The sequence below is a fragment of the Mytilus edulis genome, chromosome 1 (assembly GCF_963676685.1).
Source record: "Mytilus edulis chromosome 1, xbMytEdul2.2, whole genome shotgun sequence".
Classification (NCBI taxonomy): Eukaryota; Metazoa; Mollusca; class Bivalvia; order Mytilida; family Mytilidae; genus Mytilus; species Mytilus edulis.
This window is the reverse complement of record NC_092344.1, coordinates 109,803,127-109,820,893: the sequence shown is the minus strand read 5'-3', so window position 1 is coordinate 109,820,893 and position 17,767 is coordinate 109,803,127. Positions and strand designations below refer to the sequence as shown.

The window sequence follows — 17,767 nt, the reverse complement described above, 5'->3', positions numbered from 1 at the left end:
TATATTAAAAAATAGCTTGCAATAAAATCACATCTGTGCAAAATCAACTTAACTTATAAATGTCATGAGATATTTTGGCAATGCGATGTGCTTCATTGACTGTTTCTCTTAAATATATACATGGTACGCTGGTATATATATGTTAAATCCACTTTACGATGATTGGTTCTTGTGAAATCGCCGATGCTCATCAATTTTAAATATGCCTGACTGTGTACTACTCCGGAACACCTGAGTTCAGTCTCTACTGTCTTGCTCAAGCTTTGGTTTTCTGTATAGAGTTTCGAGATGTTTTCTCTTGTCGTTTCGAAAATAATGAGATAAAGAATCCATAAAATAATACCTCCAAAAACAAAAAGAACCGGAGATATAAACACAGTAATTTGAATGAATTCTGCTTTGTATGAAATGACAAAAAATCAAGCCGTTCAGTAGTGATGCACAATTAGTAAACTTTCTACTAAATAATCACTCTGATAATTTCATCTTCGGTGTATTTGTTATTGGAATCAGTTTTTTCTTACAAAGTAAGATTTTTCATGACCTTTATCAAGGAATTTGTATCTACGTTTCCTATGTTTGTAGGAAAAATCTCTGTTAAATAAAACGGAATCAGGACAACTCGGATCACAGACAAATCGGACCAGATTGAAACACAGTAATTTTTGAAATACTAAGGCTTTTCTACCTCAGGCATAGATTACCTTAGCTGTATTTGGCAAAACTTTAAGAATTTTGGTCCTCAATGCTCTCCAACTTCGTACTTTATTTGGCCTTTTGAACTTTTTTGGATTCGAGCGTCACTGATGAGTCTTTTGTAGACGAAACGCGCGTCTTGCGTATATACAAAATTTAGTCCTGGTATCTATGATGAGTTTATTTAAGTGTCATTTACATTTAATAAGATTTATGTTTCCTTTTGTCTATATTTTACTGACGTTGTTTTACACATATACAAGTATAAAATTGAAATTCATTCAAACTTTTCAAATTATAGATCTCAATAATGTTGCTTAAAAATTCACAAAACCCTTTGGTTACCTTTTAAAGTACACGGATGTCTGTGAACCAAAGTTTCGATTTAATGCAAGTCAAACCATTTTTTTAAAATGATCGATGAATGGGTTTTTTCAGGTTTCTTAAGAAATAAAGAAGTTATATGTAACCAATATCATATCATCTTCCACTTTCCTTATATAGATACTTTAATAAACACGGATACAAATTGGATTCAAATCTTAATCATTTGGCACATCATTTGTAACAAGGTATTAAAATTTTATATTTCAGAATAAATTGTTAGATGATACTTTACAATCGTAAATGCGTTTTTTAAACAAAAATATGAAAAACCTTTGTTGATCACATATACATGTAATGCGAGAATTAAAAGGAAAAAATAATCTTCATATTATTCGTTTTACTCTGTAAATAAGACAGATTGAATAAACAAAAAAGATTCAAGAGTATTTTAATCATTGCTCTAGTCAAACCTTTTCCAACCTCCTTTGCCGACTGCATGTACTCTTTACAAAAACGTTCAGTTGTATACTTTCATGTGATAAAATCGCATCATTAGCGGAGGATGTTGTATACTCGAATGAAGCAGATTTCATACATAAATTTTTCAAAGACAAACATATGTCTTCCAAATTTCATTAGTTTCACTTATAAGTACTAACATACTAAATATTGTCCTATCACTAAATAATCCATATTTTAGTGAGGCTCAGTACTATTTCATATATTAACACAGATGGAAGCTTTCAAATTAGTATCTATAACAAAAGTGATGGTTGCAACATTCAAATTGTCAACATCCATTTCTCTGCAGAAACATACCATCTTCCCAATCCCATAACGTTTACATATCTAAATAAATATGTTACGCTGGTACATAATCACACTATACGAAGTACATTGACAAGCATGTTCTATACACACACACAAAATCCACTAGAGGCAGAATGACTAAAATTGACGCTACAGAAGTTTAACTGTCACAATAACCATCAACGAATGAGTTGCCTAATACGATGCATCTGTGTCTCAAATAATTAGAGACATATATTCGCGGCAGTCTTAGATCTTTAGATAAACTTGTCATATAGATAACAGGATCAAAATTCCAGACGCGTGTTTCGTCTTCAAAGGACTTATTAGTGACGCTCGAATAAAAAAGTTTAAAAAAGTCAAATAAAATACGAAGTTGATGAGCTTTGAGAGCCAAAATTCAGAAAAAAATCGAAATAAAGCAAAAATAATCTATTCATTGGTAAAAAGTGAAATCACAAAAATACTGAGCTCTGAGGAAAATTCAAAAACGAAAGTCCCTAATCAAATGGCAAAATCAAAAGCTCAAACACATCATAGGAATGGACAACAACTGTCATATTCCTGACTTGGTACAGGCATTTTCTTATGTAGACCAAAGTCTAATATGCAGTTTTACCGATTATGTCCCATTACAGATTCTGATATTTTAAATGAGCTTGGATTCGCATAACGGATGATATATGCATCACAGAAGACACTAACCAATTCGACGCACCGAGCTCGCTCCATTTTAAGTTCGTGCGATTCCCTCGTTTGTAGTAAACAACCCTAAACCGATTAATGAGATTTAAACATTGGTTAATTACTGTTGACTAAACATTTGACAAGCACAGGGTTTTTTAGTTTGACAATTGTATTTTGTAAGTTCATGTATGTTACGCTGGATCCACATGTCCAATGAATTTTACAAATTTCCACACCGAAAGAAGTAAGATCATATTTTATTTTGTAGAGAGACACATTATTCATAGTAAAAGGAAATACAATAAAATCAAATAAACATGTTTTTAACTCATTATAAGTCAGTCAAACATTAAGAATCCAAATACATTATCTATCGTTTAACAATGAATATTATTTCACTGTATAAACTATAGTAAACACATCATAAAGCAATGACGATATCATATGCTCAGCAAAGGCATCCAAAACCTAAACAACATAAATATTCTCAAACTTGTTCAGAGGTTTAATCTCTTTCCAATATTGTTTGAAAGGTCGCACTAATGCTCATGGTTTTACTCTAGTTTTCGAGAAAAGTTGTTTACTATTATTAGCACTTGAGCAATACTCGTTGTGTTGATTTAAACGTAAAACTTACCGTTAAGTTAAATTAGCCAGTTTAACAATTCATGTTAGTTTATTCATATTACCATATTAAGAGATTCACACACAAGATCCGTTGTTTATTTTACATTTAAATTTCTTTCGACATAAAATTGATTATAAGCCTATATGTAAATGCATACGGACATTGACAACTTTCTATTAACGACAATCATTTTATTCCAAAATATGGGAAACCAATCATCGAAAAAACAAATAAATCCTAAAACCATTGCAGACCTTCGGAGTCACATTGATGTTGAGTTTTCGAAAGAAGAAATTCAAGACTGGTACAAGGATTTCAGACAGTACCTTCGTCAAGGGGAGACAGAACTCGATAAAACTGCATTCATAAAAGTATACAACAGTTTGTTTTATGGTGATGCCTCTGAATTCGCTGAGCAAGTTTTTAGAACATTTGATCATGATGGAAATAACTCTGTGGATTTTAAAGAATTTATTTTAGGACTTTGCTTATCTGGAAGTGAAAATGCAGAGAAAAAAATAAAGTGGGCCTTCAATATGTACGACATTGATCAGGACGGTTATATATCAAAAGAGGAGATGACCCACATTTTAAAGGCAAGTTTTTCAATAGATGTTAATGTAACAAATGAAATCGTTATAAATCAAACATTTTTAAAATTGAAAATACAGAAAGTATGTTGCTAACTTCTGTAAATTTACTACATGATAGAATCGAAAACGTTCCAAAATACTCAGAAAAATCAATAACATATCAATTCATCGTAAAGTATAAAGTCTTTTTTAATATATTGTGATTCGTCATAGAATATACAAAAAAAGATTATCTACTCACATTGTATATTTTTTTTCAAATAAGATTTATGTTTACAAAAGTGTATGCTGAAAATAATTTCGTTTTTATTTATATTCCTCTTTTGAGTAGACTTTGATTAAGTGTAAGCATATTTTAATAATAAAAGTTCAAGTTAAGTAATGTACAAAATTTGACATTTTTTCTTAAAATGTCCTGTACTAAGTTGTTATCAAATAATAGAAGTTCTTTTCTATGCATGTTGGCGTTTATTTTTGTTGTAATTCAGTGTTCCTGTTTCTTTGTTTTCCTGTTGTAGTTAATGTATTTCCTTAGGGTTTAGATTGTAACCCTTATTTGTTTTCTCTCAATCGATTGATGACTTTTGAAAACCGGTATACTACTGTTGCCCTTATTGAAAAAGCCTGAATGCCAAAATATAAGTTCTACAGCTACGCTATATTATTTGCAACTAGCATATATATGCTTATTTAATGAACAGTTTCATAACAACAACCATATGCATATAAAGTTTGACAACGTAAAATTGTTTTTACCCACTATTTCTCTTGGAGATGACGAAACGAATATATACTGGATAAATAAAGGCAACACTAGTATACCGCAGTTCAAAATTCATAAATCGATAGAGAAAAAAACAAATCCGGGTTACAAACTAAAACTGAGGGAAACGTATCAAATATAAGAGAACTACGACACAACAGAGACACAACACCGAAATGCATAACACACACAGAAACGAACTATAATGTAACAATGGCCATTTTCCTGACTTTGTACAGGGCATTTTATGAAAAAATGGTGGGTTGAACCTGGTTTTGTGTCATGCCAAACCTCCCGCTTTAATGGCAGTGTTAATTATAACATTAAAATGACAACATTACACGACAGGGTTACAATAAATAAACAGATACACGGGAGAAAATATAGGACAGAGAAACAAACGAATACTAGATGTAAAAAGTTTGAAAGCCATAACAACTACAAAGTTGAAGATCGCCGAGGACCAAAAACTCCAAAAAGTTTTGAGGCCAGGGTTATCCGACTGGGACAAAAATATCAATCTTACTGGGTCAAAAACATCATTATAATCAAGAATTATACATAGTTTTGCAAACAGTAAATTTTATAAAATGACTTTATAATAGATATACAGGATTAAACTGATGTGGTGACTAGCTATAGAATAAAAACGAATACGTTACAAAATCACAGCCCTGTTTGCCATAGTCAATGCAACGCCCAAAGTGACGTCACATTTAAATTTCTAAAACGTGTTCCGTTATTGTTAGGAAAAGTTAGATTTATATCTTTTAAATAAATATATTATTTTAATGCTGAGTTTGCTTTTACAATATTCTAAATCATCTGAAACACTGAAATAAGCATTGGCCATATAAAAACTGACATAATAGTTATCAAAGGTACCAGGATTATAATTTAGTACGCCAGACACGCGTTTCATCTACATAAAGACTCATCAGTGACGCTCAAATCAAAATGTTTTTGAAGCCAAACAAGTACAAAGTTGAAGAGCAATGAGGATCCAAAATTCCAAAAAGTTGTGCCAAATACGGCTATAAAATAGAGTGATAAAAAGGATAACTGTAACATGTATGTTTATTTTCAGGCTATATGTAAAATGACGGGCAGCAAAATACCACCCGAATTTAAATCACCAGAGGACATGACAGAGAAAATCTTTAAAATTCTGGACAATAATTCAGACAATCGTATAAGTCAACAAGAGTTTATAGAGGGAGCAGATAAAGTACAGATCCTAGTGGATATTCTCCAATGTAATCCTGATTCTTGAAGAAACATGAAATGAATATGTCTCGGTATCTTGAATATATCTTGATCTAGATGATGTGCTTGCTGACTTGAATTGAGAGGTCTCACAAATGAATTATACAATAAAGCATATCCATCATATTTGACACCTAAATCAATTTATATTAGGTCAAGGTACAGTAAAATTTTCCTTATACGAAATTATGTTACTGCAAATTTAAGAATATTTTGGTAGATTTAACATGCTTTCTGTGGACATGCGCTTCTATTTACAAAGAACAAATTTCGTAATATTTTAGAAAAAGAAAGAGATAAAAGCACATGTTTCGGTTTTTAGTTAAAGTTCAATGAGCCAAAAGTAAATACAAAATTTTAACAAAATCCATGACATGGGTTATTTACTGTACATTGATCTTAATGTAAGATCAAATTAGTCAAAATAAATTGTGTTTAAACGCATAATTATAACAGTTATACTTTGAAAAAAAATTAATCACCTTTAACTATCAAGTCTGTCTATGTACAAAATTGTATGCAATGCACAAGTTGGAAATTATTAATGCAATTACGATTTAAAGCTGTTTTTATTACGATGTATAATATTGTAGTTTTTGAACTAATTTGTGGGTACACGATCTATTTTGGAGACATTTCTTTTCTACTTCCTTTTAATTTTGTTTATCGTATCAGATCCATTATTTTCTCTATTTGATTATTGGTCCCCATATTGAAGAGAAGATACAATGTTCTTGTTCGACGGAATACACACACATACAAGACATAAGAGAAACTGAAAGAAGAAATATAAACCCATGTACTACTATTACACATGTTTCAATTCGAATTGCTATAAAGAAGCACTCTATAATTTTGGAAATCATTTTAAATTCAATATATCTCTGTTATTCAAAGCTCCGACTCCTTGCCCGTATTTGGCTATACTTGAGGTCCATCTTGGTTTTATTAGCACTTCAATTTTTGTATAATGGTTTGGATTTCTTAATTTTTTGGAACATCACTGAAGAGAAACAAATTATTGAAGGCGCATCTGGCACAGTAAAATTGCTATCGTTAATGTTGTAACTATAAATATTAGAAAAAAATCAGGTCACAGAAAACAATTCATATAATCGGCCAAAGGGAAATAACTATATAGAATTTAGTAATTCAGCGTCCAAAATTACTTGTTCTTTGTGAGAAAAACCCGAACAAACTGCTAAACATCATATAAAATAATATATACATATATACCAAATACAAATATAAAATACTTCACAGACAAATTCAAATAATCAATTAAAATAGTTGATTTCAACAGGAAGATTGAAACACCTATTCATTATAAATCTACGTAGATATTTCGTAAGACTCTCCTGACAGCAGAAACAGAAAATAGAAAACACATTATCTCATGGTTTATAAAGATCTAGAAACACCTTTTAATTTACACTGATCTTGAAATAATGAATACCATATAGTAAATAAAGGCAACAGTAATATACCGCTTTTCAAAGTCATAAATCGTGTAAGAAAAAACAAATCCTGCTTTCAAACTAAAACCGATGGAAAAACAACAGAACAACAGAAGCACTGAACTGCAACAAAAACTAAAACCGAAATAAATAGAAACCCGACTATTTGATAACAACTGCCCTAAGCCTGACTTGGTATAGGACATTTTAAGAAATAATGGTGGATTGAACCTGGCTTTATGGTTATCCAAATTAACCGCTTATATGATAATGTTAAAAATATCGCTCAAAGAAAATCACTATGTGATAGTAAAAACAAACACAGAACATTCAGCACTGATAAATGAACATTAATATTACATTACAACATGTAAACTACAACATAATGAAGGACATCTCCCAATTAAGACAGCCTAGGACGCCACAAACGGTGATGCATTTTTGAATTTTATATGATTAAGAAATTCATACAATTATATGGAACGAGATCCGAAAATTCAAATTACTTTTACAATACTAACCCAAATAAATTTCTTGGTTGTAACGGCCGTGAAATTCACACTTAGGTATGCATTCTATCTTTACTTTTACTTGGAAATGATAGTGAATAAGTATAGACTTTTTTTAACAAAAAAAAAACATGATCTCAATACCCTCTTGCGAAAAAGTCTTCTTAGTTAAATCAGTATTATTCCAACAGTCTTGTATATAACTTATATTACCTACTATTTGATGACGTATATTTTGTATCAGACGTTCATTGATTGATAGTTGCTGCTTTTAAGACTTTTACAACTTTGTATTTGATTTGGATTTCCACGTTTTGAGTATTGATGCGTTTTGTGTAAACGAAATTGGCGTGTCTGGCTTAGCAAATTCTAGTTTTAGCATGATATCTTTGAAGGACCGTCACTTAGATTTACTTGATGATTGTAAAATGTAAAAGCACATCATGAACAGCATAACGGGTTCTGCTACTGTGACATTAGCTGTTTAAACCTCTGGAGCACCTGATGTTTCCCAATTTTTATCGGGTTCTTGTTTATCAATTCTAAGTTGTGTGTGTATTATTGTTGTTTAGGATGACATATTTTGATTTCTCTCTGAATTTATCTATTGACAATTGTGCTTTTTGCAAAACAAAATACCCTGCATTTTAGCATCTGAAGTTTTTTTTGTCATAAATTATATTTGTGAAATATTATTACTAGAAATTTCATCTTATTCTACCTAAATGAACTGAGTACATGCAATTTATTTGTAAAGTTTCAAAGACTAGTTGCAAATATGGAACACATATTGTACTCTGTTTCATTTATGACATTGAAAGTAACGAATCATAAAGCAAACATAGCTGCTAACAAGTCCTACACATTGTCGAAATCCGTAAATCGATTTTCGCAAGAGCTGAACAGAAACAATTAAAATCACAATAATACCGAACTCCGAGGAAATTCAAAACGGAAAGTCCCCAATCAAATTGCGAAATTCCAAAGCTCAAACACATTAAACGAATGGATAACAACTGAATGTAGCGAAGGAGTGTACGATCATACAAATACACAAAGCATCATATGAATCATACGTAGTCAAACTTTCATAGTATTACCTTGTTCAAACCATAAATATGTTGTGTCCTTAGAAAGAATAACAAATGAAAAGAAAATCGTTACATCAATAACTGCAATAAATCTTAAGGTTTAATTTATTTTCAATATTGTGTAATAATTATTAATAAACGTATATTGGTATATTTCTCAGTAAACCATTATTGATGATTACAAACGAATTCCCAGAAATGTTTTTAACAATACATTATTTGAGGAGAAGATCGACATGTTTGTTTAAAGTGGACCACAAAGCTTTATACCTGACTATTGAACAATTTAACAATTTAGCTAGCTTTTTCTACTACCATAAAATTCAGATACACAAGTGTACTAATTATTTTACGTTTAAATCTTTTAATGACAAGTTCATTTTAGTTTAATATGTAAATGTATACGGACTTGGGAAATTTTATATCAAGCAAGCAATATTCAATTCCAAAAATGGGTAACAAATCATCGAAAAAACAAATAACCCCAAAAACTATGGAAGAACTTAGAAGTCATATTGATGTTGAGTTTTCTTCAGAAGAGATCCAAGACTGGTATAAGGATTTCAGAAAAGACCTCCGTCATGGGGAAACAGAACTCAATAAAACTGCATTCATAAAAGTATACAACAGTTTGTTTTCTGGTGATGCCTCCGAATTTGCAGAACAAGTTTTTAGGACGTTTGATCGTGACGGAAATCACTCTGTGGATTTTAAAGAATTCATTTTAGGACTTTGCTTATCAGGAAGTGAAAATGCAGAAAAAAAATTAAAATGGGCCTTCAATATGTACGACATTGATCAAAATGGTTATATAACAAAAGAGGAAATGACCCACATTTTTAAGGTAAGATATGCCAAGCGTCGAATTGAAGTTAGTACATTGAATACTTCTATATGAGAATATGTGTTATATTCTAAATATTTGAATAATTTTGAAATTAAACTATAGATTTTTTATAAGAATATATGTACTTTTCAATTTGAGTCGAACTACGAGTATCTCAAAATGTTTATTGTAGTTATATATGTTAAACGTATTCCTCATACCCCATCCATCATAATTCGTATTAAGCAATCACAAAACTATAAATTATAACACATAATAAAGCCGGATATTTAAAGACAAAGATGTGCATGAACCGTAACTGTTAAAGAGCTATCTGAACAAAAAGGACATATAAATAATAGCCAAATCCATCTAAGGTCAACTTTATAATTACGATAAACCGACCGACAATCTTAGAAAGGTTTGTTATAAATCATGTTTGTACCGATAAAACCCAATTCATAAAATATGTTGTTTTATCTGACATTGAAAATTGATTAGATCTCCTCTCATTCTATTATTTTTTGGTTTGAAATTAAATGTTAAAGAAGTAGAAATTAAAACTCGTTAGTCCACTATCTATCTCACTCAAGCAAAGTTCATCTTCGGTTGATTTTGGTAATTATTAATAGGCCAGTTTGGACATATAACTCACTTAGCACTAGTATTAAAGTAATTCTACATTCTCGGCTTTCAAACTTTTAAGTATTAGCGTTCATGATGATGATACATTGAGAAAAAGCTCTGCTGAGGTACCAATTCCATTTATAATCGTAATTTTAATTAACTAGCACTGAGACTGCTAGTCCCCTATGGTAACACGAGTTCTGTTGTCTGTACTTACATGACTTATAACATACCTTTATTTAATTCATCGTTGATAAGGTAAGAAATGATTCAGAAACGATGGTTCTTATTCCATGAAACAAAGTTGGTTTTATAGATGGCTATTCTATTCTGCCCATTTAGTCATTTAGGATCCCAAATATTTAAGTATTTATACATGTTTGGTTTTTAAATGTTTTGATTCAACGATCTTGTTGAAGGACAATCCAGAAAACATTCCAAGATATAATAGGCCAAACCTTTCAGATTTCGGGTTCACAATACTCTTCAACTTGGGCATTTTTAATTCGAGCGTCAATGATGAGTCTTTTTGTAGGTACACAATTTTAGTCCTGGTATCTATGATGAGTTTCTTTCGGTCGCACCAAATTTGAAAGTGTGTATTTTATTTGCATATGCCAAAATAAAAAAAAAAAATATGAATATAAAACAACATAAAATAAGAGCGAGACTATGTGCGTCAACAGGATAAACGTATGGTATTGATTCATCACTCGTCAGGCAAAAAGGCTGATAGATATTGAAGTGTTAAGGAATAAGGTACAATCGTTGAAATCCGACAAGTCAAAGTGATAAATAGTGAATCTACGACTATGATTGCATGTTCGTTTGTCAACTGTCGGGGCAGTATTAAGTGGTATTACGGTTAAGGTGATATCTTTTCGAATTACAAATAAATGGAAGGTTTAACTTCTTAATCGGATATTTCGTCTGAAAATAACTAAACAATGTCAGAATAAATGGATTGGATCGAATTCTAATACTTGGTTTTTAATGTATTTCAATGATGATATTTCATGTTTCCTGAATACTGTAGAAGAAAAACTGAAAACACCTAATATGTAAAATATGATATGGTTTAAAAAAGTAGTTCATAACATTTTTGTCTTTTAGGCTATATGTAAAATGACGGGCAAAGTACCACAAGAATATAAATCACCAGAGGACATGGCAGAGAAAATCTTCAAAATGCTAGACAAAAACTCCGACAGTGCTATTAGTCAACAAGAGTTTATAGAGGGAGCTGATAAGGTACAGATCCTTGTGGATTTTCTAAGTTGTGATCCTGACTCATGAAGAATTTTTGGCCGAAAAATATCTCAACCTTAACTAAACGATGTGTTTGATAAAGTAATTTTATGTTATCAGTGTTTACATTTCACAATAAAATATATACATGGTATTTATACATTATCACATAAATAGACACTGACAACAAAGAAAACAATAATCAAAACAAATTATCTGCGCACATAAGATAAACAACTAAGTATTGCGAACACATTGGAAAACAAAGTCATTCAACAGCGTCAAATATATTTTGATATACATGCTACCTAGTTCCTAACTAGATGCATGCTCGGTCAAAAAGGGAAAGTGGTAAACAATTACTTAGAAATGAGTATTCTCAGTTACACCTGTTTGCTCAGTATTGAGATACACAGTATTACCATTCATAATATCCTCGTTTATTGCACATGGCCGTCGCACTTCCTTATTGGATGATGACGTATTTTCTGATAACGGTGCGTTCCTTTGTACAATCAATTTAAGCGTTCTTTTATTTAATACAAAACTTATGAAGATAAATAAACCCTGGAAACAGTTGAGAACACTGATTACATACGAAAACATAGAGAAATCCAAAAAGGCATCTAAAATCTGAAAACCCCATAAGCCACCACTTATTGCAAATAGCTTAAAGAATATGAACACATTGTTTCTTTCCTGATTTGACGACGTTACTTTCTTGGTAGACATGATTCGGTACATTGTTAATGCAAGAAATAATGAGTCAAGAAACACTGTGAGGAGGATAGGAAATATGAATGCACTCCATCTTAAATACTCATGAGAAATAAAACACATTTGCCCCCCATATCCCATATCGTCATAGATTAACAAGGAAATCACTATGGAAAGTCCTATTATTCCAACGGGAACACTGTAGATAAAGATGATATACTTAATGAATGTCCGAAGTGGAAATGTTTGTCTACATTGCATTGTATTGAATACTCTAAACATATGAAAGCAGGTTACTATGAAAGAAAACAGCATGGCAAGCCAAAACAGGTGCTGTAATACTCCAATTATTTTGCATAATGATTGATTCTCTATCATGTTATTGCCCATTATAAAGATAAACTGAGCCACGAATAAATTAAAAACAAGCGCCATCAAGTTTTTTCCTGGTAATGTTCGAAGTATTGCGAACTTACAGTATGTCATAAATGTTAAACACAGACACATCAAAGATGTCAAACTACAAATAAGAGTAAGCATGCGCAAAGTTTCATCCACGGGTTGGTTAACAAAAGGCACATTGATAGAGTATGCGAGGAGACGATCGAGACAGAAGCTTACGGTATTGCCTCTTCGTATTAAATACATTCCTGGGTAAAGAGTCATTGAAGGTGAACGAATACTTAGTATCCCATTTTGTTCATCAACGATACATTCTTTCATTGTAAATTCAACATGACGACATGTGAGTAGTTCTGTTATATAGGTAATTGGAGTGTGAAAGGAAAGTCGTTTGCTCTCATGTTCATATCTGCAAAAAGACGTGTTTGTTAATGCTAAAAACTTATTTGTCGAGTATTCTACGGAATATAAAGGAACGTTTTCTATACACTTTTTATATTGTCCACATAAAGTGAATACAGTTTTATTTAGAATTTTGTTATTAATCGATATTAGTTCATTTTCTAATCGACCTTTTAATGTGTAAATTATGTCAAGTGGTGAAATAGTTATCTTAGTGAAAATCGTGTAGTTGACGATAGTATCTGAAGCCTTACTGTAAACCGACTTACAAGCAACGTCTGAGTACATTTTTATTTCTCTTAAAAAATATCTTTCATTCTTCAAGAATACCGCCATCTCGTTTCTAAAAAATATTTCTAATGTTGATAGAATTTTAGATCCGTAGTTGTTCTTGTTGATGACTCTGCCTACTGTTTTCACCATGAATACGTATTCTCCAGCTTTCTCCATCATGTCACGTACCTTACATCCATCTGGTGTTAACATGCGTCCAGGAAAACATGTAATGGATCGATATTTATGCTGAAAAATACAAAAATGTAGGTGCAATTGTTGATACGATTAATGATATATTTGTGATATTACTCTTATATTATATATAAAGCTTTTGTGACATTGAATCGTATGAAGAAATTACTTCCACCTACAACACTTGTGAAGCTTTCTTGTTACAGTAAACATATATCAACGAAATGCTTAACTTTTAAATATTTTCTTTATTCGAAAGGCAAGTTTTACTAATAATTTGATACCTAAGCACACAGAAAACATTTGTTCGTCGTGAAGTTAGTCACCAGACACCCATTTCAAATTTATAGCTTTCACAGATTTAAGCAGACTTAATTGGATCTGAAGTTTATTTGAAGTTTAATGAAATAGATACGATCACAAAAGTGAGAAAGAAATGCGATAATTTTAAAGTATTTACTAAATACCCACATTTACTCATAATTCTGAATTATATGTAAATAGAGGTTACATATTTTCAATAACACAGAGTGTTTTGAAGAATTTCTCATTCGATAGACTTAAAAGTTATTTCTAAATTCATCACTGAAAAAAATACAACTACACTTACACTTCAAACTAACTCATAATACACTTCAAACTAACTCATAATACACTTCAAACTAACTCCTAATACACTTCAAACTAACTCATAATACGAGGCACGTTTGAGATTGCATTAGCTAATATTACAGATTGATAAAAAATTTAAACAAAAAGTTTTTCAGTTGTTTTGTTATTGCATAGTACTGACTAGTTTGTTGTCTGAAATTCTGTCTATTGTTTGTGATCATATTTTTTCCAATGGTTTCAATAACTACTGGTTTTTTATTGCCAAAATATTAGAATTCTTAATCTTATATAAAACTAGAACACATCCGTGATATCGCGGGTCCGTGACTGAATTAATGTATATAACTATGCGTAAGCCTTATTTTAGTATTGGTATTGTCATCTGATAAAGTCATGCCGATTATAAGATACACAGTTTTCTCTGCTTTCGAACTCTTTCTGTGTAAACCCGTCGACCTGGAACTTATCAATTATTGGTAATATTAATTATTTGGAAAACAAAAGGTTCCGGAATGGAGTATTTTTTACTCAACAGCATTGTCCTATATTAGTTATAAATAAATTTGAATTCTTTGATTAGCTGTTTTACGTCATGCCCGCTAACACATTGAAAACTGTGCCTATACGCCTTATTTTAAGTCCAGATTTTTAATATTCGTATTGTTATCTTAGAAAGTCTTACTGATTAAAATACTACAATAGGGAACAATTTGACAATGATTGAATTAAGTAGTGTCAACCCTGTGATTATGACCCGTGTATATAGCAAAATACTGAATACACCGTTAAACTTTTATGGTGCGCCTGTCAGATACGGAACGTAAAGGATAAGATAATATACTATTGATATCGGTATCGGATTCGACCCGGAACTTGTTAATTATTGACAATATTAATTATGTGGAAAACAAGAGGGTCTGGAGTGGTGTAATTTTTAATCTACACCATTGTCCTATATTAGCTATATATAAAGTTGAATTCTTTGATTTGTCGTTTTTACCCGAAGACGGCTGACAAATTGGACCTCGTTATTTTAGTATTATAGATAAAACAGCCTAAAATTATTTCACTTACATTTATCCTATCAAACATTTGTGTATAATTAAGAACGACGTGTGATTCTTCTTGATTTATGCTAGTCATTTCCACCGGAATTCCAAAAACTTGTCGTAAAGATGGGGGATCCACGATACCAATTGCACTCACATCGCCTAGACAGTCTGACACTGGTGGAATCGGTTCATCGAAATGACAATTAGGAAAACATTCCTGATTACAAAGTTTACAATAGGAGTTCTTGTACGGAAATATGATGTCTGATTGTGACATCGGCAAATCATAGCACGCGCTTGCAAGTGACGTGTTACCATTAGCGGCACTACATGTTTGTATTGTATCATTTAAAGATTTCCTTCTGTCATAGTTATCGCAAATATAACAAATCTCATTTTTATACTGTGCATATTGATACAGATTTTCATCCGACAATCTATGACAGACTTCATATAATTCTATGGGTACATCAGGCGATAAATCACAACGTTGGCGATGATACTGTACACATCCTCTTGGAGTATCGTCTTTTGTTTCGAATGTAAATTTACACCTCGAATTTCGTGCATGTGTTAATATATCATCGAATGTGACGCTATACGACGAAGGAATAGTTTTGGCACATGTGATAATCGTATCTCTGATGTAATAGCCGGTAGGAGCAACAAGTGTATCATTCACAACTGTATAATCGCTGTTACAAATATAACAGAAAATATTCTTGTAGTCTATCCCATCAAAGACTACTGGAAGAGATCCGTAAACGGTATTTGATTCACAGAGAAACTTAATAGTAGAAAAATACGGTTTGCCAATGTGTTTATCACCATAACATCCATTTGTTACTACAAATAATGACTTGAAGCACTCTAATGGGTATGATATTGAAACATCCACACAGCAGGTGCACTTATTGGTAAAAAGACATTTCGGATCACAGTCACAGTTCTGTGTGGTTAAGTTACGAATATTACAAGGAAGAAGATTTTTATTGCAAACATTTGTTGGAGCTGATAAAACTTTTGTCAGTAGCAGAGACGACAGATTGTAATGAACACCATTGAAAACCCACGAAGTTTTGTCATAGAAAACAGGCAACTCTAAAGAAACATCAGCGCGTTTTTTTACAACATGATCCAAATTGTTAAGCCGAATATTTTTATAAGTGTAAACGACGGACTTTCCCAACAGAAACTCGTTGTCTGTCGCAGAAAAAGGTTTGTGAAGTAGGTCATCTTTCATTACCAAGTTACAGAGGTAGCAGAATACATTTTTGTAAGGAAAGGTTATAGATGACAATTCTTGTTTGTTGCACAAAGTGATCAGATCACTCCCATACATTGTATTCAATATGTTTGAATTGCAAGAAGATATGAGCGGAATGTGTTGTCTACTAGGTGGATTACACATAAAACAAAATATATTACTGTATAATCGAAAAGATGGACCATAGCCTGAGCGGCAAGCATAGGATATGTCAACGTTAAAAGCTGCCCAAGTTCCTGTTATATTGCAATCGTTATATATGATTTTATCTTCACTAGAACATTGGGGAACTACATTGTAAGATTTAGGTATATACCATGTATCACAAAACGTATGAAATCTATGATCGGCTAACTCAGAAAAGGAGAACGAAGACTCAATGTTATACACTTCCGGTTCACAGCTGCTATTGCTGATGTATATATCCCATTTGTCTAAATCTGCTGGATCTTCTGCATGACATAAGGCACAGAAAATGTTCTTATAAGACAGTTGTGTTCGATTGGAATTCACCGGTGTATGCCTGTATTGATATGTGGACGCAGTGAAACGATTATCTGGGTCATAACATGACAGCGTATCCTCATATAAAGCATTTACAGGGCATTTGCCTATCAAAGGATACTTGACTAGATAGGTTTCATATAGACTATTAATTGAGGTAGATTCACATGCTGTCCATGGTCGAGTCAATAGTTTATCAGGACAACAATCATTTCTAGAAAAGCAGTCATTATCACATGAACAAGATGGACAAGGTCCTAGATTCCTGGGAACATTCAAACCAGTCGAATTTTCCAAACCATTGTTGCAAAGATATCCAAATCCACAGGCCGTCACATATTGCCCAAAGAAATTATCGGGATTGGTCACTTCTCCACTGCATTGATTAAAACGATAGGATTCATCATGTATTCCAAATAAGTAAGTCAAAGCGAAAATCATTTTGTAGTTCATCTAACAAAAATAAAGATAAAGCATTGTTAACTAATATGGAAAAAAATAAAATGGTATCAATTTTTTCTATAGTTTTTGCATTGATAGATAAGTATGTATTCTGTCACAATTTCATTTTTTTTCCATTGCTCTGTAGGTGTAACACCACTAATTCCGAACTCTTAAGAATGTATATTAAACAAAATAGTTCCTGCAGATGGGTTTAACTATCAAAATATGTAGAATATTTGGGGTGTCAAATAAAAGCTAAAAGGCTGGTGTTCATTCCAGAACATATAAACTAGCAATCTGGAATAATAATACAAATGCATGAATTTAAAAAAAGTAAGGTACATTTTGCCAGTTTTAGATCTTTGGGGACT

The 17,767-nt window shown here is 31.8% G+C and overlaps 3 protein-coding genes across 3 annotated transcripts; 2 read left to right on the top strand and 1 right to left on the bottom strand.

Moving 5' to 3' along the window:
* Window positions 1–3,215: 3,215 nt before the first annotated feature.
* Window positions 3,216–6,713, top strand: LOC139499424 (neurocalcin homolog). Its single transcript, XM_071288105.1, has 2 exons — window positions 3,216–3,744; window positions 5,592–6,713. Exons 1-2 carry the CDS (start codon window positions 3,298–3,300, stop codon window positions 5,775–5,777), a joined length of 633 nt encoding a protein of 210 aa, XP_071144206.1. The 5' UTR covers window positions 3,216–3,297; the 3' UTR covers window positions 5,778–6,713.
* A 2,381-nt stretch (window positions 6,714–9,094) lies between these two features.
* LOC139499415 (neurocalcin homolog) lies at window positions 9,095–11,682 on the top strand. The gene is made up of 2 exons (XM_071288093.1): window positions 9,095–9,671; window positions 11,394–11,682. The coding sequence occupies exons 1-2, from the start codon at window positions 9,225–9,227 to the stop codon at window positions 11,574–11,576; spliced, it is 630 nt and encodes a 209-aa protein (XP_071144194.1). The 5' UTR covers window positions 9,095–9,224; the 3' UTR covers window positions 11,577–11,682.
* Window positions 11,618–17,401, bottom strand: LOC139499403 (uncharacterized). The gene is made up of 2 exons (XM_071288084.1): window positions 15,204–17,401; window positions 11,618–13,571 (listed from the first exon to the last, which is right to left on the bottom strand). The coding sequence occupies exons 1-2, from the start codon at window positions 17,391–17,393 to the stop codon at window positions 11,892–11,894; spliced, it is 3,870 nt and encodes a 1,289-aa protein (XP_071144185.1). The 5' UTR covers window positions 17,394–17,401; the 3' UTR covers window positions 11,618–11,891.
* Window positions 17,402–17,767: the final 366 nt, after the last annotated feature.